The sequence below is a fragment of the Neodiprion pinetum genome, chromosome 4 (assembly GCF_021155775.2).
Source record: "Neodiprion pinetum isolate iyNeoPine1 chromosome 4, iyNeoPine1.2, whole genome shotgun sequence".
Classification (NCBI taxonomy): domain Eukaryota; kingdom Metazoa; phylum Arthropoda; class Insecta; order Hymenoptera; family Diprionidae; genus Neodiprion; species Neodiprion pinetum.
In genome coordinates, this window is record NC_060235.2 from 22,746,323 (window position 1) to 22,772,845 (window position 26,523).

A 26,523-nucleotide genomic window follows, 5' to 3' on the forward strand; every position below is an offset into this window, starting at 1 on the left:
ATTCATCTTGATATTCGTTACAAGTCATTTAGAACTGCAATGTTTTTTCCTTGTTTAAAATAAATGCCGTTCAAAAAATATCCGAAGTGGTAACGCGTAAAATTCAAATCATATTAACACCGTCTTTTCCATTCGTAGCCCCACAAGTTTCACATGTAACACTTCGAATTTCCAACAAATTAAAAAGGCCCCTTTGTTAAAATGGCGTATATACTAACGCTCAATATCTCTGTGACATGAATCACGATCAGCGATTTTCTTTGAAATTAATAATTACATGACGGCGCTATTGTAGGTGATTATGGAATTGTTATTCAGCTGCAATCTATGCAATGAATTGGCAATCAGCAAGTTGATGAACGTCAAGCACATGATCTTCTTTCATTAAAATATGTATGTATCAGAATTTACGCTTCGTAACCCACCCTTGTTCCCGCAGAAACTCCGCGATCAGATACATCAGACTTCTCCGCCTCTCTTGGGAGCGTTTTTCCTCCTAAAAAATATTGTACTCAACTTTTTGCACGTGAGTTTTTCACTATATGTAGGTAACTCGCACATCACAGGGTAAAGGCGAAAACGTTGACGTCGTACGTGGGGAAACGATTGTAGTTGCAAGGAAATCGCGGTTTTTAATTATTGCGTCATGGTCATTTAGATTTTTCCTAACCCATGATTTTAACGTTTATTCTCAACAATGTTCGGCCCTAACAATCGGTAGAATTTTTAATTGGACAATTCTGAAACTTGCACGTATTATGCCGAGCGCCGTATAAAAAGGAACAGATTTTCACATTACGAGAGTTTGACTTTAATGCCTATGACTGAAAAGTTATAGCGCTTCATGGCAAAACACATTCGTTCGTTCGTCGATTTCAAATTTGTGTGTGGCGTCCAATTAAGACAAATCGATAAAGCTTCACCAATTTAAATTGTATGAGAAACGAAAGTGACAGATAACAGAAACTATTCGTTTACGAATGTTTAACAACAAAGCTGAGATTGCATACCTTTTCTCTGGCTACGTGAGCTATTTTGCTGCTCGAGTAAGATGACAAATAGTCAGCCATTAGGTAAAATCGGGTTCACTCCGTAGCTGGGTGTTGGGTAAAGAATAATTAATAAAATTGATAAAACTGTGTACAAGTTGACTATGGCTGCGGAGGATACTGCCAGGAGAACAAAATTGTTTTGGAGGAACGAACTTGTTTCCGTTACCACAGCGACAAGGAAGTTACCCCTACAATGAACAGCACGTTCGATCGTTACCTGCTACTTACATCTTTATTTATCATTCGGTAAACGTAGACTTTGAATACACAATTAGTGATTGGTAATTGTTGCCGATAATGGGCGAAGCTGTTCAAGCAAAGTATTCTTGAAACAATGCCAATGCGCGAGACTGCACAGTGGTACACGATGCAACCATTTGCTTCGTGTAGTTAATTAAGAAGATCCACCAACATAATATGTATGCATGTATGTACATACATATAATACATGAATGTGTGTCTAGTCCACTATTTCACTTAATACGCAGAAAGTTCTCCAAGCGTTGCCAATAACCTTGAGCAATAAGTGGTTGCGGGATATCTCTCTAGTTGCCTGAAATTCGTTTGGCTTCGAATCCAAGGTTTTGGCGATGAAGGAAGAAAAAAATAGAAATAAAAAATTTAATTTAAGAAAAAATAGTAGAAATTACGTGTATCTGGCAACAGACTGTGAATTTTCAAACAGTTATTGTATTCTAGTTTTCAAACCGAGGGCGGTAGAGGCTCGATAAAATAGTCGGCAGTGCATTCCTCTGTTGGGAAAAACCCTAAATTTACTCTCAAGAGGGTTATCTAAAATTGAGCGTTAACCGTTAATTAGAACATATTTGGGGGTTGGAGGTTACCCTCAATATTAGAGGACTTATTCTCCTTGAAAACATTTCAGTGTAATCATTGAGCCTGAATCTAATCATTAAACTTGGGTATAAACTTGAAACTTGGATGTAATTGTTAAAGTACCGGGAAGCGTTGAGGGTTAACACCGAGAGCTGGGTTTTTTTTGTGGAAAGTTAATCTGATATTGCATACGACATAGGTATATTATTATACCTACGGATTCAAGCAGTAGGGTTTTGTAAAAAATTTTAATGTCGTATCATAGGAGGTATCGATTAAGATCGGAGGTCCCGATTTGAGATTTGTTCTATTAGTTTTTGCATGAAAGTATTAAATGGAAGACAGAATTTAGAAAAGCAGATTTTAAGTAAACGCCATCCTTGTCTGAGATACGATTTAATTTCCTATTTTTGAAGTACTAATTTGCAAAGAATTAAAAATATAACGAAATTTTTGAGCCCATGTCGAAAATGAAGATTTCATAACAGCAGTAGGAATGTAAATTTGAGAAAATAATTAAAATTTCAAGCAATAACGGAATGAATTTTTGGTATCCAAAAAGAAAAAAAGAGTTTTATATTTATTATGTTTTACTAGGTGTTTCTGAAAATTTTAGATTTCAGAAAATCGGCGCTTGAGAACCAGCAAATTAAATCATTACTCAGATAGAGATTCTTAATAAGATGAAAATAATCGAGCTCTATTTTCGACGAATACTATTATGTAAGAAAATTCTGGAGCAAATCTAAAATCTCGACATCGAATCGTGATTATACCAAATATATACAAAATTGTCGTTAAACATATAATCTCTTACCAACCAATTAAGTAATACTTTTCTCGTTTATGTATAGACATAATACGTCTATAACGACTAAAAATTTCTCAAAAGCCAATGATGCGTTTTTTTTATTATTGAAATGATGCAATAACGTGATTATTTCAAAGTGGTCAATAATTGCGCTATAATTGTACCTGTATTTTATGATTTTTGAAGCTTTCTGTCAAGGGAATATTGTTTCGACTACAATTACCTCAAGTCCTTTCAGTTGTACTTTCAAACCTTCGTTAAATCATACTTCCGTATTTACAACTCTTCGACTGGACTATGGGTTTGCTCCACCCTGATCTTCGGAGTTGGGACAACTACCAGCCACCGGTTGGGCAGTTCTCGTAACTTCTTACTCTCGAGTAACTTTCACTCCTTTGGTTCTAAAAGTTTGCCATCGGGAAGAAGCAGGATTTTTCTGTGCGGACAGTTTTATAAGAACATGGGGCTGTTGGTATTTTATTTTCGGTCATCCCTCACTGAACCAGATCCTAACCTACCCTTGGTGTTTTGCCAAATGGTCTTTTCACTCTGCAGCAAGATCGCGGTTCCAGTTCTGATTGTCAATCGCCGACCCCAACGTCCGCAAGTATACCGCAAGATCATCACCACGTGTACGGGTTACGTGCAGAGCAATATGGTTATACGTACAGGTATACCCGATTCCGGGTAAATGCACGAGGAGGCTGGTCCCGCCTGAGTCGTTGGTAGCTGGGGGTTCTAAAAGCTTGCGCCACGCTCTTCGAGCTGGAAGGGTGGGAGTTGGAAGTGGGGGTCGGGGATAAGGGTGGTCTCCGAGTCGTGCCTTGGGGTGCACAGGTTGCGTTCGATCGACCCGGTCACTACGCAGCGTGCGGCGCTCACTGCGACAGTCGGCTTCGTTGGTCCGGCACCTCGCGTGGTCGGGCTGTGAACACTGATTGTGAATTTGCACCATTTCGCACACTGGGTACTGGTTCAGACCCAGTCTAGACCCGTCGGCCGCGATTGACTCGGTGAAGGGTGTGCCGTCGTCTTCTTCTCCGTATTCTTCGACAACCCAACTCGGTGACCGGCTCGCCTGCAATTGTGCCGTTGAAACGATATGTTGATGATCATTTTTTCCTTTTGTTAATAATAAAGTGAACCGTTCATGCGTCGCGACGCGATTACTTTCAGTCGCGATTTATTGTCAGATAGGGATGCTTGTTGACCTTGGGAGTTTGAATGCCTGGTTCTTTTACTTTGTTCAATTTCATCGTTTCTGTACGGATGTAAGGTGTGCGTACAATAGTGTTGAATTATTCAAGTCGCTGTACGGAATATCAAGATCGGCACGTCAATGACACATGATATTCACGTGTACCACACGTAGGTATGCGATACATGTCCCTCTTATTTTATTGTCAGTACAGAATCACACGTGATATATTGTTATCACTGATTATAACATAAAAGACTCGTGCGTTTTGACTGAATTTGTAAATATTTTCAGAGAAGGAGTGATTCATACTTGAGAATTCTGAATCCAAGAGTCATCTGATAATTCTATAAAAAGTTCACGAATTTCGAATTCTCACGAAATGACACAGAAAAATGTTTCAACTTTCCAAAAACGATATCTACTGTAAAACGCACTTTAATTTGTTACTAAGTTATGTTTGAAATGTAGGAGGTGCAACAAGAATACAATATACTTGTTTTATCGAAGTATTTAAAAATAAATATGGAATGCAGTCAAGAAACTATGGAAAACACTGTATAGAATATTGATTGGTTTTCTTTTTACGAACCATGTGATATAGTTTCAGTTATGAATGCAACAACGTCGCAATACCGACTGAGTGTGCAAATTGTATTTCACTTTTCGTTCACTCGTGATAAATTCAATCGACACGAACTTTGAAAAATTATACAGTTCGCAATGATTACGCTTCTGCGGTGTTTGAGGAAAGTTTGGAAAATTGACGAAAACGCTATATAAATGTATTTGCAGTTGCCTCTCATTCGCTCTGTGGTTATTATGGAACACTGCTATATATTGATAAGCATAGAAAAAGTATAGAAATTTTCGCGATTGCAAACTATTCTTATAAAATTTCAATGCTATCCGATGAACCATGTAGTCCGTATACTTTATAATAAACCTTTTAGCACTACCTTCGTCGTTCGAAAATGATTTGATTCATCTTATATTCAAACTCTGTAATCACAATATAAGTATTATTGCGATTTTTATAATTACCAAATTTGACATTTTTCTGTGTATGTGTAATTTGATGAATTATCATTCTCATTGCAATCCATGTATGATATATTATATCGCATAATTTCAAATAGTCAGTTGCTTTCTTATTTTTTAGAGTGAATTATAGTTATCCTTTCGATTCCTGTTACGAAAATAGTTGTAAGATTATTGCTTGAGAAATTCCTCTGCGAGTTTGCGAGTCCATTTGAGAAATCCCCGAACATAATGAAGCTCGTGTGAAATTGATTCGTCCGATTGGCTGCTCAACAATCACTTACATTTAATCATTATAACTATTTGGAACAAAGATGATGCGGGAATTTATCACCTTCTGCAACGAAGTAGATTTCTTGGCAATTACTTAATTTGCGCATCAGTCAAACCCACGCTGCTGGTAACGATGACAAACGTGTCTTAATGCCTTGAATGTTAGGAGTCATGCTCCTGCGGGATCAGTGTGTGGCAAGAAGCTGTTCGACTGAAGAGTTTTCGCATCAGTTCTTCGGCTAGACGTAGCCGGACTTAACGTCGCGTTGTTAGAACGCTGAACGTTTAACAACAAGAGTTTTCCTCGCCGTTGGGAGCGTTATTCGCAAATTTTTCCGTGACCCGAGTCAGGACAACGGTCAACGGTCAAGGAAAAAGATTATCGCCATGGTGAATTCAATAACGCGACTGGCTGCAGCTGTATTGTCTATCGCTGCATTTCTAGTCTCTGAAGCAGGTGAGCGATTTCGTCGACACTCGACATAAATAACGCAAATATATTAGGGTGGTCGATCTAAATCGGCAAAAGTCAAATTTCAAGGGTGTGCGAGTCGTCGAGATTGCATGGTATGATGATGTGAATTTTTTCTCAGATGTTAGCACTAATGCCCGCTAAAATCTCGCAGTCAAACATTTTTATTTTTACCATTATTACTCTTACGATAAAATAAATGCTAAGAATGTGTCCGAAACACGTAAATTTTTAATGGGGAAATCCACCATTTTTGGGGCACGTGCTAGAGCTGAGATAAAATACTGAAAACATTTGGCAGATTTTTTTTTAATTACTTAAAGTTGATCTGGAGGCGGTCCGAAAACAATTTTGCACCGTCCTGATATATATAAACAAAATGCGAATTATGTAACAATTCATCACATTTTCTCACGTCAGCTGCATCGGCAGTCATTGTCACATAATTCGTATGGAGTTAGACTCGCAGTTTCTTTCGATTTGAAAACAAGTTAGCTGGAAGGTCAAAGCATTTACACATTTGACTGAACGTGTATTTGATATCAGCAAAGCTCTTTATTTTCAAGGGCATACTTTCGTGTGAGGTTTTGGCGTGTCGATTGGCCGGGAAAAAAGTTAGATTAAATCTTCATTCTCGCTGTATAATACATTATTTTCAACAGCTAAGCATCCAGGCAAATTAATTAGCTTTTTCAATTCGAATGGGTTATTTTCTAAGACTCAAAGTTTCAAAATTATTATACAGAAAAGTCGGGTGTACTTTCGATATTGACAATTTATAAAGGTAATGCAACTTAACGGACTCTCGCCTGTTAATAATACGACGTAACTTTTGCGTGTAGAAAGTTATTTCAACAAAGTAGTCTCCCGAAGAGAAATTAGTACAAAACTTATAGCCGCACAATCCTCGTCACTTTTCATACAGTTGTATAAATGAACTTTGTTCGCAAACGGATAAGTCCCTGTCAAAATAGCGACAACATAAAGCACTAGGTATTTTACCTCATGATATGTGCACATTAAAAGCATACATAATTTACCGCAACCTTTCACGAATATATAGTCTACAACTCGGGCGGCGGGCGATGATTAAATTATAGCGGTAAAGTCGCGGCGTAAGTAATAACCGTTCGTGATTAACTAAATTGCAATTGATTTTCCATAAAACGCGATGTTCCGGTCCCATAAAGAAATCTTCCAGCTGCTTCTTACATCGATCGACAGAATCAAATAAAATCATGTAATCACGTCTGACCTAACGGAGTCCGTAAAAGTTGATGAAGATGAAAATTGACGTTCAATGAATTTCGCTACAGACAATTATTCACCTTAAAGTTGAAACGCCAAGCTTATTTCAATACTTGCATACCGGCAACACTTTTTATTTCAAACTCACCCCTCGCTGCTCGTTTATCCCTTGTGTTTTCACCCACCGTTGCCAACGAGCTGGAAACTTGGCGAATACAGCAGGGTCAGTATCGTTTCAGATGCACTGGAAGAAAACTGCACCGACTTCCAGGGTGGCACAGTTAGACATGGCCTCCTCTACGTACCAGGTCCTGCGGTATGCAGCTTGTGCGTTTGCTACCATTCCGAGCCGATGTGGTGCAAGGCCATTTACTGCACCCCACCATACGTAAGTGAGCTCTGATACTACGCCACCTGTAACAATCGACAGTAACGTCATCATTTTTATTTAGCATAGTCGACAGGTTACCACCACATTTCGTTGTAAACTTCTTTTCCTTTTTCGGAATGTCACGATGTCGGAGGAATAGCGAATGTACTTGAAGGTTACTGAACTACAACGTAATTAAAGAACCATTACGTCCAAAATTAACTTTTAAAGTTACCAATACAAGAAATAACAAAATTGATTTTAATCTATAAAATGCAGTTGCTAAAACTCCAAAAACAATGCGATAGTAGTTCCAAATTACAAACACCACCTGGTGAAAAAATAATGCGCAATTGTTGTTGGTACGCGAAGGCGAGCGTGTATGATTCTTCTTACAGCTATACTTGTTAGCGAAGCCCTTTCGTGGTTTGTCGTGTCAAGATGAAGAGGATTAGGCCAAGGGTAATGTTTACACAATATGCAGAGGTTCTCTCGTCTCCACTCAAAGGGAACGACGATTTATATTTACGAACAGAGTTTTGAAGCATGTGGAATACGGCGAAACTGGTTTCGAAAAGTCAAAGCTTTACTGGATAATTCTCCACATAATTCGGAATCCCTAACATCTGATTTATAATTCCTTCATGAGTGGGTGTAATTTCTATCGCATGTGTTCAATCCTACACGTAATTCAGACTACAACTACTGGATCGACACGTAAATTGAACTACTCAAAAATGTTCGTTCACGTAACTTTTTAAAAATATCGTTGGATATATTTTTTACTTTTATATTTTTTATCTTCAACTCTCTTAAATCTTCACTGAGACTTATAACTATAGTTTTTACTAATTATTCAATTGTGACATGGTTAAAGTTGAAATTTACGTTTTGCAATATGCTGCAGTCTGCAGTGATCTCTCGCCAAAATTTTATTGTCAAAACGCCTTTACATCCAATGAGTTTCAATTTGATTATTTATTCACAGGAGTTTTACTACAGACCACGATTTCTCGGATCGCCAATTTTTTTTTTTTTATTTTAAATTACCACCCAATATCAGAATTAGTCATTAATTTTTTTAAAGAATTTAGAAGAAAAATGGCCAGTTGGACGTTATAGAAGCAGAGAACAATCAAATAAGATTCCAGTGTGTTTTGAAGCTTGTGAGGCGCTTATTCCTTTCGAATTACTGGTAATTGAATCAACACTAGAATTAGAATTAAAATTAGAACACATAAGAGATCGAATCAGGACGTCTCGGCATTTAGTCAAATTCTGATGTGATCTGTATGATAATAATAGAGTACGATGCAATTAGAATGAAAACTAGTTATATATTTTTGCCAGTCTTCTTCTCACAGAGTCGATGTTAAGAGAAAATTTTACAATGTAAATACTTGAACAATGCTGTCTGAAATAAATATTTGTAAAGTGAAGTCTACATCAATGTGGCAATTAATTTTCTTCTCACACACACTTCGTTCTCTCTATAAAATACTTGGCAATTAACTTCTTGCTATTAATTACTCAATTATTTTTTCAAAGGTTTGTCGATATTCAAATTTCCTTGAAATTATTGAAATAGCCAAGAAACTTCGTGAAAAACTCTATCTTTCACTATTCAACCGATCGTACGTACACAAGATCTAAAAAAATAGCCCCTTACAAGTGATTTGATAGTTTTACTTCCTCAGGGACAAGTAATAAACCAAGTTCAAAAGTACGGTAATGACTCATAAGGGTAAAAGGGTTTTGATCCTTACGAGGGTTTGTTTTATCACTTACTACGCTCACTATCGGTGTGCGACTAATCGGACGTGATAGCTCGAGTCGGACTGCTCTCACCTCCGTCTTTCTCGCGCGCTAATCGCTCGCTTTGCGCTTCTCCCTCTGCGCGTGCGCGCTGCTCGCTTACTCCCCCCACTCCCCCCCCCCCCCCCCCCCCCCAGCACACACGCATGCCACACAAACTTCTCACGCTCACCAGGTAATATGATTGTGGGAAGATTGTTCGGATTAGATGCAATAGCACATATAGGCAACAGAAAACTTTTCTTTTCATCGTAACTCGGTAACACGATTGCTGCATCGTGGTTAGGTTAAATAAAGAGCAGTAAAAACAGTCTTTTTTCCAACAATTGCTTGGAAATTAAGCACGTTAGCGCATGCGCACAATTGAAATGCTATATTTTACACTCTCGGGCCTTCTTCGACGCATGCTCACTTTCCAATAATGCAATTTTACGCATCGTGTCATTGAGTGTAAGTTAAGTTAATCCAATAATAGCTAGTTGTTCTGGAAAATTTGGTCAACATACTTATAATATCGTATTTTATGCAATGAGTCACGGTAAACAACATACCATAAATTCTCTTTAGAATTTGCAGTGGGTGCAGCCAGAGGCTTGACCTGCGAGGTGTAATTTGCGTGGTACGCGATGTTTAAAGCGATATGCTGAGAGGCTTTTTCTGCAATTATATCATGATGCCAGGCATAACTATTCAGAGGTTTTTCTTTAGATTTGTGGATGTAAGCTGATAATGCAATAGACGCATTGCCGTAAAAAGAATGCATTGAAAACATGTTCATCTCAATGTTGTAGTACTTTCAATAAATTTAGATTGCCTAATACGTTTTTTTCTCGTTATACTTTCACTCCTGGAGATTTATTCTAATACAATTAGTCTGATAGTTGAAAAAATTAGGAGGTGTACAATTTCAGTTGCACCATCCTTCATCTACATTCCTGTTATTTTTTTTAAACGTATATTGTTTCGAACGTTACCGTTGCTACAATTTGCGGAAAAGTGGACCAATGTTCCAAATAACTGGCAAAAAACAAAAAAATCAGAACTCTGGGTACCGAAAATAATTGAAAACTAGTCCGATAATTAGTATATTTGATTCAGAAGTTTTCCGTAACACGTGAGGCAAACTGGTTACTAATAAGAAAAGTATGCATGTTGATACCAATGTATATAAGTTTATAAAATCGGCCTACCAGAGATTTGATTGACTGTATTAAAATATTGGGCAGGAAATTACAATTTCAATTTTTCTAACGATTACATATTAAAGTTATGACTTGTACAATTGTAACTAATATAAAAATTTTCAAATTTTGAAAATATGGGAATAGATGAGACTGACGTAATTTTGGTATTTCGTTATTAGTAAAAAGCTTCAAATTTTCAATCTGAAGGTAACAGAAATGTAAATTTTTTACGGCATAATTGTTATTTTGTCCTCATTGGCGACAGATTTTTTTGATTCAATCTAAAAAAATATAAAGATATGGTAAAGCGCTCGTACCGGCCTACAGACGTTCTTTTGAAAGCTGGATGGAAATCTGCAAGTTGAGGGTTTCCAGTGAAATAATCATTCGCTGATTTTCTTCCCAAGATAAAGCCGTCAAAAATATCCCCTTCTATTTTCCAACTGTTTTTTTCACGCGTTCACACCCTCGATTCATTTGCGTCATTGATCAATGAAGTCCCGACTTGTGGCTATGTACAAATATCTTGATACAGTGCAAACGGGTGACCTTGTTGTGCGAATAAAATTACGTGATTGAATATCTAAATGAAAAACGTAGAATGTATAAAAGACATTCTGCCTAGCACCTCGCACGTGTACGTGATGGTTTTTAACGTTTTCGTAAACGGGAAGAATTCGGTTTGATGATTTTTGTTTTTTAACCTTATGAAAATTACAAGGAACGAAAATCAATTATGAGTCCTTTCTGAATAACAATTTCCAAGGAAAAATTTGTTCTCCAAAACACTTCAGTCAGGTAACCCTCGCATTAAAATACAACTTTATTATTTCACGTTTGACGCTTTTACGCGATAATCCGCCATACTTGTAGGAAAAATTGGAGAACGCCCTGAGCGTGTTGGTAAACTGGAATTGAAAATCAGGTCAAGTGGCATCCCCTTAACCTCGAGGTTACAATTAGCTGCGAACAGTGTTCGAACAAGCTTGAAAATTAATCAAGAAAATTAATCCCAACAGAAATGCAAGCGGTTTCGCGTCGGCGAGCGATGCTGTGAATTCGAGTGTTTGGACGGCACTGATGCTGACTGGAGCAGCCCCGATCTCATTATTGCATCCGGGGCTTCCAGCTTAGACGAAGGAGTCTTGCTCTTCGTTGCAACGCTTCTGGCAGCCCTGATCGAGCCTTAACCGCTACAAATCGCATCGTTGGAAGTTTGATGATCGACGCGTTCGCTATTTCAGAGAACTCGATATTACAAGTACGTAACGCATTGAGTGTGTAAGCAGCAGCATCTTTTTTTCTTCGTTATGCTACCCGTGTTGTATTAATTTATCTTGGAAGCCATGCACCTGGAGTACGTTTTTTAAGGCTGTGAAAGAAAGTATAAATTATGTAAATCTCGAGAAATGCGGAAGAAAGTGAAGGTTTATATAGGCCAACGATGTAAGTCAACTTTTTCATCTACTAATTTCCGTAACAGTATAATCGTTGGAATTTTCGATAGATTACGTTGAGTAATTTCCCAATACACTAATCTAAATTAAACCAATTTTTTACTACGGGTTCAAACCAACTGCTGCGTAAAAGAATATCGATAATAACTTATACGTGATGGATTGTAAAAGTTTGTAATCTGAGTCTTTGCAATAACTATTTCCATTGCATTACTTACAACTGTTCCAAAGTTTGAAATTCCTAACTTTTGATCATCCGCAGAATCGCGTACTCCAAGATATTGCTCAGGTACGTCAGTAAAACTGCGAGCAGTAAAACACATCCTCTCGAAAAATTTATTGTGAAATTGAGGAATATGTGGAAAATCATGTCCGTACTTTTGGCAGCACATTGCCGAAGGCTAGAATTTGAAGTATGGTTTCCGGGGTTTACAGGTCCGTTGGTTGTCAAGGCGAAGTGGTAAACAGAAATCTTCTATGTTTTAAGATCTCCGAGAGCTGCCATCCGAACCTGAAAGTATCGCATATCTTAGACAGCATCCCCCGTATGTGACTGTTTACATCGTATGGATCACATCTCGATATTTAAAGAATCGCTTTTATATCGCCAGTCAAACATAACTGCGGACAAGAAATTCGTTGACTTCTTATTCGAGATGAACATTTTATACTGTGGAAAATGCAGTGCTTGGTTTTATATGTATTGAATGAAAATACACCAATCTGCACTGATAGGCTCAATAACTTTTGTTTTACAAGGATGAAGATGTCCGAGCCAATTTACGAGTTTCAATATTCGAATTTTTATCTGCAAGGCGGAATAAATCAGGTCTTTTGAAAGCTTCGCTTTGGTGCGATTCGATAGCTTTTGGACAAACGTAATATGCTTGGAGTTTGATAATTCACAACCCGTTCGTAATTACCTGTAAGAGTAGATGAATAGTATTTTTTATATTTGAGATATAAGCACGACGCTTGTAGGTTCTTTTCAGAACAGGATGAAAGTTTGGTAACATCGCAGTTATACAAAGTATGTTTTATCTCTGAGGGTTCATAATTGAGCGGTGTCGCGACAAAACGGTGCAAGTGCTATCGTTATGATTTTTCGGGAGAGCAAAAAAGAAAACTGTTAAAAAATTTGTTTAATTAATTTAAAATAAAAAATCAAAACAGTACTTTTCAGAGTTTTTCAAGCTCTTTCAAGTGGCCTGCACCCCGATCCTATAGATATACAGCAATTCACCTTCGAGGAAATGACTTGCGAAAATATGTTTTTTTTTTCAACTTTGGATTCTGATTAAAAACACACTTGCGATACGAGCATTATGAAACAGTTATGAATCCGAAGGTTGAACCTTAACGAATAAAATCCGTTGTTGTATTTTCAAATTTGTACAAATTTTCAAGTATTACATAGCAAAATGATGGGCTAGGGAGGGATCGACAACGGTGTAAGTGCCAAAATGAATATAGTTTGCTAGCAAAATTGTCAAATTTTACTGAAAAACGGTTGAACAGCGCAAAAAATCAAAATCAAATAAATAAATTTGGTCGATGTAAATCCTGATAGTACAATCTGGTCTGCGGAGGCATGAAAAACCATATCGGCGAGGTCCTTTTTTGCGAACTTTAAACTGAGAAAGACCGATTTATATCTGTTTCGTAAATTTATTTTTAATCATCGCCTGAAGTAGAGAAAAAAAGTTGGCACGAATCACGGTCTTACACTGGCATGAAAAAAATAGATTTTCGCAAGTCATCTCTCGGAGACAGATTGCAATGTTGAATCAAAGTTCGGGCCGTTTGAAAGAGTTTGAATAAATCTAAAAAGTACTTTTCGATTACTGTTTCAAATTAATCGATGAAATTTTGAGAAAGTCTTTTGCTCTCCTGAAATATCATAACGATGGTATTTACATAGTTTTCCCATATATACCAACTTTTTATAATTACGCGAATAAATTTTTGCTAGCCATATCGTTTGGCAGGGACGTGTGTACGGATTTTTGCAAATTGTTTTTAAAAAAATAACGTATTTTTGGTATTTTGGCACTTGCACCGTTTTGGCGTGCCGCCCTTCAACTATAGCATTCAGAGTATTAGTAGATCCTTTTTAAGATACTTGGTGTTTCATTCGATCTGGAAAAACGGATGTATGATCGCAAAAAAATCTTTTCATCCCTGCAAAAGTTACTAAATCTTAACCGAAACGTTATAGCAATAGATAAATCTATGTAACCTAAACGTAGGCAGGATGGAACTGAAATTAGAAAGCAATTTCGTTGGATCATTTATATAAATAGTGATAAGAAAATGACGTTATACTTAAACTCGGAGTTATTTTTATTAATTCTCTTTTTAATTGGAAAACCCACGTTTCTTTTCGATTTTTTTGGAGACATATCTTTCCGAAAGATTCTCAAAAATCACGAGAATTATTGGGAAATATCGAGTAGGTATAAAAATCTGACGAGAGAAAATTCGAAATTTTTCAATAGTTGCTAATAATAGTTAATTTTGTCACATTTTCATCGTGTGACAAATTCGCATGAAATATAATCGTGAGAAACTAGAACTGAAGCCTCCTCGATTGACACTCCGAAAAAATACGGTATTCTTTTTATATTTTTTGAAACTAAGAGCGTATGCAAAGAAATTGGCGAGCCATATGAATCTTTGATGTGTCAGAACAGTCCTCAAAAACTGGTAAATTTTTCGTTTTTCCCACATACATTGTAAACTACTGAAAGTATAATAAAAGCAAACTTTGATTGACGGGAAAACTTCCCATTATTTGAGGGCTATTTTGATCCATTAAATGATCGCAAATTTTTTGCATATGCGCTTATTTAGTCGAGTAGCTCTACAACATATAAAAAGAATAGTACCTCATGTTTCGAAGCGAAGTAAGTGATAGAAATGAGGAATGTTTTGTAATAAAAATTCTCTCGACTTGTTATTATTCGGTCAATGCTACAAATTTAAGAAAAATAATAAAAACAACGTGTCGGTGACTCATGTACCTCGAATTAATATCTAAAACTGGAGCCAGTGCACATGAGTTTCAAACAATAAAACATATATACAGGTAATACACTCGAAAAAAAGATTGATGGTAAAGCGTAATAAATTTGCCGTGAGATCGATATCACATCCATATTTTCAATAAAAACCGAAAAGGATGTATGCCCCCATACTTATCTGACGTATTAAGATCTAATTATTTATAGGTCAAAAAACAGAAAACCTATTAGGTTCAAAAAATATGCAAATATGGAACATTTCATGTAAAATTGACCTGCAGTTTTGACTTCCCGTTTTTCTTATTTTGCTTACACTTTTTCCGTTGATACTAGCATCTCCTAAACTCCCATTTTACCTTTTTTTTTATGGAATACTTCTTTGAAATTTTAAAAGTGGGACGTTTTTTCACAACTTTCGACAGTTATTGGTCGTAGAGGATTTTTTAGAAAAAAGTAAAAACATTCATTTAAGTGCTTTTGAAATTTTTGGGAGATACTAAAAGATCAGGGTTAGGACCTGGTCTAGTTGACATGGAATGTCCCATATGCATATCGGTGTAAAAAACTATAGCGCGAAACCGGGAAAATAATTGAAGAGAAGAAATGATAAAAGCTGTAAGTGCCATTTACATAATAACAATAATAATAACCGAGCGATAAATAACCACGCAGTGAAGAAAAAACAGTTTTGGTTGTTATCTTTTTTTTAGTTTTTGGTTTGCAGGTACTTACAGTTTTTTTCAAATCTACCTCTTCAATTTATAGACGTAATCCATATTATCGTTTCGTCATTCCAATCGACGAGAGCCAGTATCAAGATACGTTAAATCCATCCATTCGAATAAGAATTTATGTCTGTAATCACATATCGTTGAACACATGTATATAATAACTTTTGCATAAATATCAAGTCAGTTTTTGCTCTTTATGAAAACTTGTCAGTACGAAACGCAGATAAAAAAGAGACGCATAAACCAGACATGCGTTATATAAATAATTTTTTTATCATCACAAGCGATCATCATAAGCATGAAAATGCTTGCGAAGTATCGGCTAGAAATTACTGAAATAAATGGTTTCTTGAATACTTCTTAGCGAATTGACGTCTTTTTAGATGTAAGGTACGTAATATTATCGAATGTTGAAAGTAGGGTGAATTTTAAGCAGTTTAAAAATAATTTCTGCATCAACTTATGTTTCTCTATGTTTTGTCGCGTTGACTTTTGACGTAAGATAATATTTAATATCAAACCATATTTCATTCCACGCTATCGCATGCTATAATATCACATTTTGCATCGATAAATTTTTTCTCAATTCTTCTCGCAAACGGTAGAAAGATTCTCGCAAACAATTTGAAAGATGCAAAAATAAATTACTTAAAAAAATTATACCGCCTCGCATTGCACAAATCAAAATTTCGTACATCGTTGTTGCAGATTTGTATGGAATGAAAAAAGGAATATATGAAATTAGTTATTGTTATGATAAAGTGATTTCAGAACATGAGACAAATTTGAAGAGCGCTGCTTTTAAAATGAACGCAAAATTTTGTGATCTTGATTTCAAACCTGATGAACAACTTCTTACTAAAAAATTTTAACAAGCTTGTAATACCAATTCTTGGAATATTATTGCGATATTTTGTCTCTTCTGTTCATCCTTGTTAATTGTGTAAGTAAATTTTGGGAAAAGCAAAATCTATTCAAGTGAGTTGGGCGTTTAAAAACGCTTGTATTTTTAATGGGATAACTACTTTAAAGATTTTATATGAAATTCTGACGTATAATAACTTGATGGAAAACATTTGGATGTTTTGACAAAAGTCATGTTTCAAGTTTGTCTGAAAACTTGTTTTCAATGTATTTTCAGAAGCAAGCTTTCACCGGAAATCAAATCAATATAGTGATATATTACCACGATTTCATATTGTTCGGATTACTTCAGCCCAACTCATATCGACTGAAAATCAAAGCTTTTTCGCTATTCCTTAGATTCATACTTAGAAGTCTTATTAATTGACCAATTTCTCCTAGGCTTACATTTTTAACTAATATTTATACACGTATAAATTTATTATTCTATCAATGTAAATATAAAAATAATAATAACATATTATGTAATATGCACAGGAACGTAATAACATGTTAAAACATGAACTATTAAGTTTGATTGAGATTTGTTGAGGATCATCAAGGGGCCTTTTATGTATAAATAAACATTCTAAATTCATTGTATTATATTCAGTGATCTGAAATTAAAACAAAGCGTGCTAATTAAGGTACAATAACTTGCGAACAAATTGGACAGCTTCGAAAGTTTAACTATGCAAATGGATGATATTTTTCCATTACTTATAGTGCGCATTTTCAACTGTCAATTTGAAGGATACGGGCAATAATATAATTTACATTAGCTGTATAAAAAAAAAAGAAAATATACATTGACGAAAACTTCTCCGGCGTTCGTATTAATTTTTTATCCAAGCAGTCTCATATAAGTCCTCACGTCGTTGACCAAAAATCGGAATCTGGGTTCTCACCTCATCAACAACTGTCATGTCTGAAGAGAATGAAAAGTGAGAATGAGCTGTTAATTGAACGGCTGTCGAACGATTGAAATAAGTTCTTTAATTTCGATGAAACGAATTCGTCACCAATATCAGCAACAATCATATCTTCCGCGAACTCCAACTCCTTGAGCACTCTTCCCCAGGGATCCGTCAGCTGCGTGTGGCCATAAGATTCGTACCCGAAACCGTCTACTTTGGCCGAAGATACACCGGCAACGTAAAGCTGGGCGTCATTGGCACGGGCTCGTTGGAGAAGAGACCAATGCAACGGTCCGGTTACGGTCGATTCAAAAGCACCGGGGTAAAACATCAATTGACACCCTGTCGATGGATGAACGGCAGAGAAACTATGAGTGTAGGAGAGGGTGTGCGGTAAGATGCTTTAATTGTGAATCGGATTACCTAAATTACGGTAAAGACGAGCCAACTCTTCGAACCGGATGTCGTGACAGATTCCTAAACCGATTTTCCAGCCTTTGACTCGAAACGTGAGTAGCTCATTGCCAGCTGTGATGGTGTCACTTTCTTTGAATGATATTTTTCCTTCAACGTCTACGTCGAACAAATGCATCTGTGTAAAGTTATATCGCATGATAATAATGTCGTCACTGCTGATTGGAAACTATGTGTACAACTGACTATTTCATGCTAATTTAACTCAATTCAAGTCAATTCGCTCAGCACTCTTTAGATCTATTTAGCCCACATATTTTTGTACGTAGAGTCAGTTCGGGCATTGATAGTAAATTTTCATATTGGTGTAGACTTCGAAGGCGTTCAAAATAGTATTCGGGGTATTCCACCTGAAAAAATCTAACCTTCTCGCAACTTGTTCAAGCTTTGCGAAGTGTTTTCATTAGTTTATAAAAGTATAATGTGTGATTATTTGTACATTTTTATTTAAAGAAGTTTGGACGTTAGCAGTCAATAAAATAAATTTAAAAATTACCATCTTGAAATAACTTATCCACGTTTAAACAAGCACAATTTATCGTTACCTGACACAGAAATTTAGAGATATTTTTTTCGGTATTGGCTAAATGAGACTTTTTCCCGAAGCTTCAAAAATCATAAGTAAACGATACTGCAGTGTGAAAATCTAATCAAAAAATATGATCGCATTTTAGAGTCGGGGCAATAGTATAAAAACAAAAAAAAAATCATCGTGTTTGCAAGGAATGCCTCATGTATCTAATATAGTGCAGTTTACGTGAATTAAATCATCTTGCATGTAATGACAATTTTTTATTCTATTGTAATAATATTACTATTGCAATCGATGTTCCGCTTCAATGTTTATTATTGACCAATACCTTTCTGTATTTCCCGATGAATGTTCCGTTGGAATCCCAGACCGTACAAGTGTTGAACAATTGCTCCCCATCTCTTTCCGGGATCGAACCACCGATCACACAAATTTCATTCGTTTTAGCTGCAGCTGATAAAGCAAGGCTTGTCTCACCCGCGGGAATATTTTCAGCGAAATTTCGAAAATGTACTATTTTGTGAAATAAAATGATATTAGGTATGTGATTTTTGTGAAAGCAAAACCGAAACATAATTAGATTTTTTCACCGTTTCCATTATGAGATTCGCCAAGCATTTAAGAATATATCACGTGTGTAAGGGACACCATATTATTCACCTGTACCTACCTAACATGATTATGCATGTGCTTCGTTTAAATTTAATACTTTTTGATAAACATACGACTGAATTTTTTTTTCACCTAATAGGACAGCATTATTGCAAAATTTTTTTTTTTTTTCAATTTAGTATTAATTCGAACTTATAGAAAAAAACTGAATTCACAATTAGGGTGATTTTATTAATCGTTCATATACCCATTTCCGTATCTGAAAACTAGGAAATCTGCAATTAATTTACTATGAGTGCAAAATTTTTCTGTAAGTTGAATTCGGCATGAGACAATTGCGTCGTATACTCAACGGCGAGTTCAGTCTGTATAAGCGATCGTCACACCTGAAGTTGAGAAGTGAAAATAGGATTTTAATTCAAACGTGGCTAAAAACCGTCAAAATAGGTTTCAGCCTTAATTTTCTATATTAATTGACCGTAATATCCGATGTAATACCGCTGACTGTGAATAAATTTACCAATTATACAATATTAATACTTGTAGCCTGTGCTAAGAAAAAAAAAAAAAATCACCATTCTCACGAACATACTATACGTGATAAGTTATTCACGGATTATCAATATTTGTGTGTAATCGATATTTTTAAAAACAGATCGAGTAGATTTTACCAGTTCCATAAGGTGAGTTGAAGCACTCTGGCAGTGCAACGACGTCGGCACCGCGTTGTTTTGCTTGTTCGACAAAGGAGATTGCTCGAGAGATGTTTATTGCTTTATCGTCGGTTACGGCAAGTTGTACCAGGGCCAATCGGAGAGCTTCAATCAATTTTTTTTTCCGTATATTCAAGTAATTAGTGGCCCACAGTTCGAAATTGTATTAATAAAATCAACACCTACTTGTCATCGCTTTACTTGGCGCGATTCCTCACTGCCACGTTGTAAAAAAATGAAGGCGATACGACGGCAGCTTGACAGATGAAATTCGTTTGTATTTTTTTTTTTTTTTTTGTCAAGTTGGATTTTCACGGGCGTCTAATTGGCCCGACGGCAAATTTACGCTGCAACAAATGCATTGATAATACGTTGAAAGCAGCTGAGTACCGACGCGACGCAACGGCAAAATGCCGTACGTCAAAATACGTGGTTGAGTCAGTGGTTCTCAGATGCGTTTTCAACGTAAGAATTAGAAAATGCACGATTTTTAATTGGAAGTAACGAAATGAATCACAAATATATTAACACATGATGTTATTGCAGCAAGAATGATAGACAACAAAATTGACTGCAAAATTTTCATTGGTTATCACTGTACGTACATACAAGCGATTTTCCATATGCGACGAATAAACCAATCGCATCATTATATTACACAATAATACTCAAAACACTTAAACCAATGTTGGTAACAGAAGTTAGTTGGAAATACTTGATCCGCGAATCGAAATCCGAGACGCAACTCGCAGGAAGGTCGCCTTCCGCAAGACCCGATTTTCCAGAATGTTGGAAAAAAAATCACAACGGAAGATTATCGGGCCATTTTCTCGGCACAGAACGCTTGTGACTAGTCAAAACTCTGCCCGAGAGCAATTTCAATCTGTTTTAATAACATGTTCAGCAAACTGCAGCGTAATAATTACACTCGATATTTGAAGCCCATTAACACTTTTCGTGTTACAGTTGGCTGCCTAAACGGATTGAGTTAAACTTGCTAACAATGCAACTACGCACTGACAGAAAGTCAGCCGCACCACAAACAATAACAAACGACACCCGACGCATGGAGTCGAGTATCGAAATCACTAAAAGCTGAAGTTGCACAAGCAATGAAAATTTGATAAACTAAACTCACCTTCGATGTCACAGGCTGTTTTTATTTCAGTAACTCCGTTCTTTTTTCTACCACACGCGGCTTGTCGTTTGTATATTGTTCACAAATGAGTTTCGTGGGAATACACTGAACGATTCACGTTACACAGCCGTTGTTTCAATCATACGGTATCGGTGCTTGGCCATGTCCCGAATACATGGCGATCAGAAGAATCGCCATGCGAATTGCGCAGAACGCGGTCAGATATTTGAAAAATTTCCGTTGCACGCGGCATCGGGCTTCATTTGAAATTTTCTGGCGACTTCCAGCCGAAGAAAATACGTTGACCTTAGATATATTCAGTCATTCCTCTGAGGGTCTAATTAGTAGAAAGAGTCCTGCAAAAATGATACTGAGACGAAAAGCTTTCGAGCTCTGAGAATCGCAAACAAAGGAAGGCTATCTTTGGATTTTTTCATTCCAAATATGGCCGATTTTGAAAAGTACTTAAAACAATTCTTTGATGCACTGCATCGACGTAATTTTGCGAGAGGAATCGATTGCGCGCAGTCCGATTACACTATCAGTTACTTCATCTCGCTTCTTCGTTTTCTCCATTTTTTCATACTTTCAACAAGAAATCCTACATTTTTAAATTCTTCGCATAAAAATGTGATTGAGATCCACTGACCTAACACGTAGGTTTCAACGTGCAGCATTCTGCCGTCGGTACTCATTTCCATGAGCATCTTCTTGCCGCCGACGGCGTAACGCTGCCGTTTCAATTTGACGCCTGTGAAAATCCAGCCTGAAGTTTCGATGGCAGATATGTGTTATCGAGTAATCGTCTGTGCTCGCATACATAACATAATATGCATCATGCAGCGCCGTGGCTGGATTTTCACGCACGGCAAAATTCTGACGCAATTTCGGATAAAAAATAAGCTTCAGGCGACTGTTGAAAACCACTCGTTGAAAAAATATGTATATGGTTTAATGGGTTTGGTGAGTGAAAAAAGTTTGATTTTTTCAATATCAAAATCCATTTTAAGGTAGATACAAATTTTGTCGCTGTTTGTGCTAATTTTTCTTCCAACAAGTTTCATACAAGTCGGTACGACGTTGGCCAAAAATTGGAATCTGGGCTCTGACCTCATCAACGACTGTCATATCTAAAAAATTGAATCATGATTATTAAGAATCTCATGGAAATGATGGCCTTTTCAAATGATAAAAAAAAAAAAAAAAACGATTATTGTACAAATCCCGCTGCACTGTCGGAAAATTTAAACTGATCTCATCTTGTATTATTCTGACTATCTTGCTTTGTTGGCAGAAGAAAAGTGAAGTCGAGTTATGAATTGAAAGGCGGTCGAATGAAATGACCGGATTCATAGAATTAGACGAAATGCGTTCGTTACCAATATCAGCGACAATCATATCTTCCGCGAACTCCAACTCCTTAAGCACTTTTCCCCAGGGATCCGTTAGCTGCGTGTGGCCATAAGCTACGTAACCAGAACCGTCTACTTTGGCCGGAGATACGCCGGCAACATAAAGCTGGGCGTCATTGGCACGAGCGCGTTGCAGAAGAGACCAATGCAAAGGTCCGGTAGTCATGTTAAAAGCACCAGGATAAAACATCAATTGGCACCCTGACAAAGGATGAACAGCAGAGTAACTACGGGAAGGCGGGTACGCGGTAAGATGCTTGGATTGATTGCGGATTACCTAAGTTACGGTACAGACGAGCCAACTCTTCAAACCGAATGTCGTAGCAGATTCCTAAACCAATCTTCCAGTTCTTGATGTGAAACGTAAGAAGTTCATTGCCAGCGGTGAGGATGTCACTTTCTTTGAATGTCATTTTTCCTTTTACATCAATGTCGAACAAGTGCACCTGTACAAAGTTATTAGTTGAAAATCAGGTCTTATCAACATTTGGGTTCAAAGTTGAATTTCCGCAGCCTGCGGGGCCTGCGTAAGGCGCCCCATTTCCGAACAGTGCGGTAAAACGACGTCGGCGCATGCGCACAATTAAAATGCGGTATTTTCCACATTACGGCATTCTTTGATTAATGGGCTATTTCGATTAACTCAATTTTACGCACTGTATTATTGATCGTAAGTTACTTCAATTTATCTAACTGCCAGTGGCATCGTCAATGCTTCCCAAATCGAACTATCTGCGCGGATATTCCAAAAAGTAAAGTACGTGTGTGACACGTCCAATGAGTCATTCCACGTCAAACCATAGATTTTTAAATTTTATTTTTCTCGCAACGAAACATCTTTTCTCACTGGTATAAATATTGAAATGGATTTTTCACCACGATCTGCACGACCAAAAATTCTGGAAAAAAACACTAGCGTATTCTTCGTTCAATGTCCAATAAAATCCGAAATTTTTATGATCCAGAAACAATGTATTATAGGTGAAAAAGAATGAAAAACATTTTCCGCAGTGTTTGAAAACGTTACGCACGCTCCACAGACTTCGAAAATCGGAATTTCCATGTAGTTGTTGTAAAATATCCGATTTCGACAATGATTAGAAAGTGCGTTTATATTTGGTGTTCTTTGCCAAGTGGATGAAACTCTGACCATCGCTATCTCAGATGTGATTGATAGGGGTGTGCGGGTACCCGAAATTTCGGGTACTTTAACTCGGGTTCGGGTCGGGTTTGCATTGGGTCGGGTTTCTTGGCAAGCCCGAAATCTTCGGGTAGTCCGAAATTTTCGAAAATCTCTGTTCGCTTTAGAAATCCCGGTATTTTTGTAGAAGCGAAAACAGCCACGAGCAAAATTTTCGAAAACTTCGCAATTTTCGGCAAACCCAACATTTTTCAGGAATTCGGGAATTTGAGTAATACGAGTTTTTCGGGTAATCCGAAAAAATTGGCAAAAATACCTTTCTATATTTTCCGATGAATTTTCCTTCGGAATCCCAGACCGTGCAGGTGTTGAAAAACTTTTCCCCATCTCTTTCCGGAATCGAACCACCGATTACATAAATTCCATTTTTTTTAGCTGCAGCTGATAGCGCAAGACTTGTTTCACCCGCGGGAACATTTTCAGCGTAATTTGGAAAATGTGCTATTTTGTGAAATAAAATAATGTCATTGAATTTGTCTCTGCAAGACGGTAACCGGGCCTGTCGGTCGTGAGATTAATTGACCCGCTAAGAATATGTATAGGCATAATGTTGATAAATTTCATAAAAGTTTTTGTCTTTTTCATACAGTCCTGTAAAAGGAATATGGTAAGAATGTCTGTAATAAGTTAGGCAAAATTATTAATTGCTTTCCGTACTTATGTGCGATCGTTACTATCGAGTAGTCTTATCGTTATTTTGTCATAGACTTGTCATCAAAAAAGGCATTAATTAGAAGGAGTTGTGAAAGATATAGACGGAAAAGATCTCGAAATAAGAAGCTATTATGAAGATAATTGAAGTTGTATTAAAATAGTAGAAAGCGAAAAACGAACTGGAAGCACTCAACATATGGTATATTAACAAGTATGTACACAAAAAATTGTGGCATCATGTATAAGGAATCTAATCAGAGAAATTAAAATAAATGCAATATCTAAACCATTAAAGACAGTAATTAAACCGAATGAAGAAGTAAAACGTGTAGGATTAATACAAAAAAAAAGGTTATCAGACGTTGAGAATAAGTGTTACTTTTATAGTTCGAATCATATAGACCAACGTCACATATTATTATAATAAGTATAATAATATACATAGACTCATAGAGACACAATAGATAACAATACAGTTTATATTTATGAATTGCTATGTGAAAATTGAAATGTATTGAACTGAAGATTACAATAAACTTTGAATTTCTAATTTTTGTTCACATAATATTAGTTGCAAACCTATTATTTGATTTGATTAAAAAGAAAATAGACAAAAAAAAAAATAAAAAATTACGAAAAATTGTCGCGGTTTTGTTACATCGTCAATAACACCATAACTCTCAACTACAAGATGCTATAGAGATAAGCATACTTTCGATTTCAATTTTAGACAGTATACCTATAGTAAAATAAAAAATTTCCCTACTGAAATGACACAACGTTTTTGACACTAGTTCTCCGGCTATTTCTGTTCCGCGTTGCATGTAGAATTGCGCTGTTCGGCAATTTTACGTCAGCGATGAGTGAGCTATGTTAATAGTCAAAATTTGGGGACTCTGGTCAAAGTAAGTGGAATATTATTCGGTCGACAAAAACCATGTATTGCATTCACTCAAAAGTGTACCGGCACACAATGTACTCATAGAATTCATCCCTGTTCACTAGTATTTTCTTGTGTTTGAATACATACTAGTCAGACAAAGCTTCGGATTTTTTGACGCAAGTTCAGTAAACCATAATAAAACAAAACATACTCATATTTTTCAATCTTCGATCCTTCAAAGTCATTGTAAAAATAAGAAAATAGTGATTTTTTCCCAATATGTCGTTACGATAACGTTACTAACTTCAATATCGTCACTCGGGCATTTATAGTATGTATGTATGTATGATATGATTATAGTCAACTCGATATCATGCATGATCACTGTTTGTTGAATTACAGGGTGCAGATTTTACCAGTTCCATAAGGTGAATTGAAGCACTCTGGCAGTGCAACGACGTCGGCGCCTTGTTGTTTTGCTCGTTCGACAAAAGAGATTGCTCGAGAGATGTTTGTCGCTTTATCGTCAGTTACGGCAAGTTGTACCAGGGCCAATCGAAGACCTTTAATAAGATATGTATTAGATATATTGACATTATCGATCGCCAAAAGTACAAAATTGTTTCCATGAAATTGGCAAAAATCATCGTACGTACTTGTCATTGCTTTACTTGACTGTCGAGCGATATTGCTCAATGCCATGGCCATGCAGATACTAACTGATAGGTTAGGTCCGATTGGCTATATTATGTGCTACAACCGAATGATGCGACTTATGCTAACTACTTGTAGCTACTGATAAGAAAGAGATGTGTGTGAAGCAGCATTGAAAGACGAGGAATCCAATTTTAGGAATACACATCGATGTATTATAGTATTTTAGATATATTTCAAAGAACTCATGGAAGGAAAGAAGTTTGCAGCTAGATATGTAGTAGAATTTAAATGCAGTTAACGTCAACTTTCTCACGTTATTTGAGGTTGAAGGAACCAAGATGTTGCCAAAACTGAAATATCAAATATAACATTTATCAGAATGGCACTGTTGTATTTATTCGTTCTTTCTAATTTGAAAAGCCAATAAAAATATGTGTATTGTATTGATGATAAGGTACAATGTATAACCAGTCATTTTGGTAGAGATGCATTTCTATAAGGTATACCATCCAAAGTTATGGAATGTACTTGAAACATAAGTTCGAAAAGAAAGACAAGAAAATGTTTGGTTTCACCGAGTATTTCCGCACCAGCATATCCAGCCTTTTGCAATGATCAGTTCGACAATGAATATTATTGTTTATGCGAATGGTTGTGGGTTGTGGATTCGAAAGCTGCTCGTTTGGCCTATCCAAAGCGTCTAAAATAATGTTTTTCTCACCCCGCTGTTATTCTGTTTTCATTTTCAGTGGTTATCTCGTCGGTTTCATTATGTTGGAAGGCACAGTATAGTCGCAAACTTATATTTTGACTACATTATAGTCAAGGTAGAATCTTAAAAAATGTAACAATTTTTCTTAATGAAGAGTATGTACTGTGATACTTATGTACAAGTCTGCAAAAGTATCAAGTATA

At 36.5% G+C, this 26,523-nt stretch overlaps 4 protein-coding genes across 21 annotated transcripts in view; 1 reads left to right on the forward strand and 3 right to left on the reverse strand.

The window, feature by feature from the left end:
* The window catches only part of LOC124217153 (katanin p60 ATPase-containing subunit A-like 2), an 18,753-nt gene extending 9,596 nt beyond the window's left edge, over positions 1 to 9,157 (reverse strand). For 2 of the 11 annotated variants that reach the window (XM_069135511.1, XM_069135509.1), the window contains exons 1-4: positions 9,091 to 9,157; positions 7,081 to 7,346; positions 3,370 to 3,778; positions 426 to 496 (exon numbers count right to left, since the gene is read on the reverse strand). In XM_069135511.1, coding sequence (XP_068991612.1) covers positions 426 to 460 — 35 coding nt within the window. In that variant the 5' untranslated portion in view covers positions 461 to 496; positions 3,370 to 3,778; positions 7,081 to 7,346; positions 9,091 to 9,157. Of the gene's footprint in view, positions 1 to 425; positions 497 to 1,010; positions 1,241 to 1,280; positions 3,137 to 3,218; positions 3,779 to 7,080; positions 7,347 to 9,090 lie in introns of those variants that run through there. The other 9 variants (XM_046622500.2, XM_046622496.2, XR_006882787.2 and 6 more) reach the window with 7 other exon arrangements.
* Positions 3,537 to 17,237, forward strand: LOC124217162 (uncharacterized). Of its 4 annotated transcripts, none has more exons than XM_069135518.1 (5): positions 3,537 to 4,072; positions 5,379 to 5,669; positions 7,172 to 7,320; positions 11,321 to 11,562; positions 12,194 to 17,237. In XM_069135518.1, the coding sequence occupies exons 2-4, from the start codon at positions 5,600 to 5,602 to the stop codon at positions 11,489 to 11,491; spliced, it is 390 nt and encodes a 129-aa protein (XP_068991619.1). In that variant the 5' UTR covers positions 3,537 to 4,072; positions 5,379 to 5,599; the 3' UTR covers positions 11,492 to 11,562; positions 12,194 to 17,237. The 4 variants fall into 4 exon arrangements, with proteins under 4 accessions (XP_068991619.1, XP_068991618.1, XP_068991616.1 ...); XM_069135517.1 differs by having other exon boundaries at positions 12,246 to 17,237; XM_069135515.1 differs by having other exon boundaries at positions 3,538 to 4,072; positions 11,321 to 11,582; positions 12,246 to 17,237.
* On the reverse strand, positions 15,236 to 21,221 carry LOC124217159 (omega-amidase NIT2-like). Of its 4 annotated transcripts, none has more exons than XM_046622511.2 (6): positions 19,850 to 21,208; positions 19,622 to 19,768; positions 18,667 to 18,851; positions 17,756 to 17,924; positions 17,438 to 17,674; positions 15,236 to 17,343 (listed from the first exon to the last, which is right to left on the reverse strand). In XM_046622511.2, the coding sequence occupies exons 1-6, from the start codon at positions 19,854 to 19,856 to the stop codon at positions 17,252 to 17,254; spliced, it is 837 nt and encodes a 278-aa protein (XP_046478467.1). In that variant the 5' UTR covers positions 19,857 to 21,208; the 3' UTR covers positions 15,236 to 17,251. The 4 variants fall into 4 exon arrangements, with proteins under 4 accessions (XP_046478467.1, XP_068991614.1, XP_068991615.1 ...); XM_069135513.1 differs by having other exon boundaries at positions 15,236 to 17,674; positions 19,850 to 20,010; positions 20,269 to 20,285; XM_069135514.1 differs by having other exon boundaries at positions 15,236 to 17,674; positions 18,667 to 18,791; positions 19,850 to 21,221.
* Positions 21,222 to 21,741: 520 nt separating this feature from the next.
* Positions 21,742 to 26,435, reverse strand: LOC124217158 (omega-amidase NIT2-like). 2 transcript variants are annotated; one of them, XM_046622510.2, is made up of 6 exons: positions 25,608 to 26,435; positions 25,368 to 25,514; positions 23,671 to 23,855; positions 22,491 to 22,659; positions 22,181 to 22,414; positions 21,746 to 21,931 (listed from the first exon to the last, which is right to left on the reverse strand). In XM_046622510.2, exons 1-6 carry the CDS (start codon positions 25,657 to 25,659, stop codon positions 21,840 to 21,842), a joined length of 879 nt encoding a protein of 292 aa, XP_046478466.1. In that variant the 5' UTR covers positions 25,660 to 26,435; the 3' UTR covers positions 21,746 to 21,839. The 2 variants fall into 2 exon arrangements, with proteins under 2 accessions (XP_046478465.1, XP_046478466.1); XM_046622509.2 differs by having other exon boundaries at positions 21,742 to 21,931; positions 25,368 to 26,435.
* Positions 26,436 to 26,523: the final 88 nt, after the last annotated feature.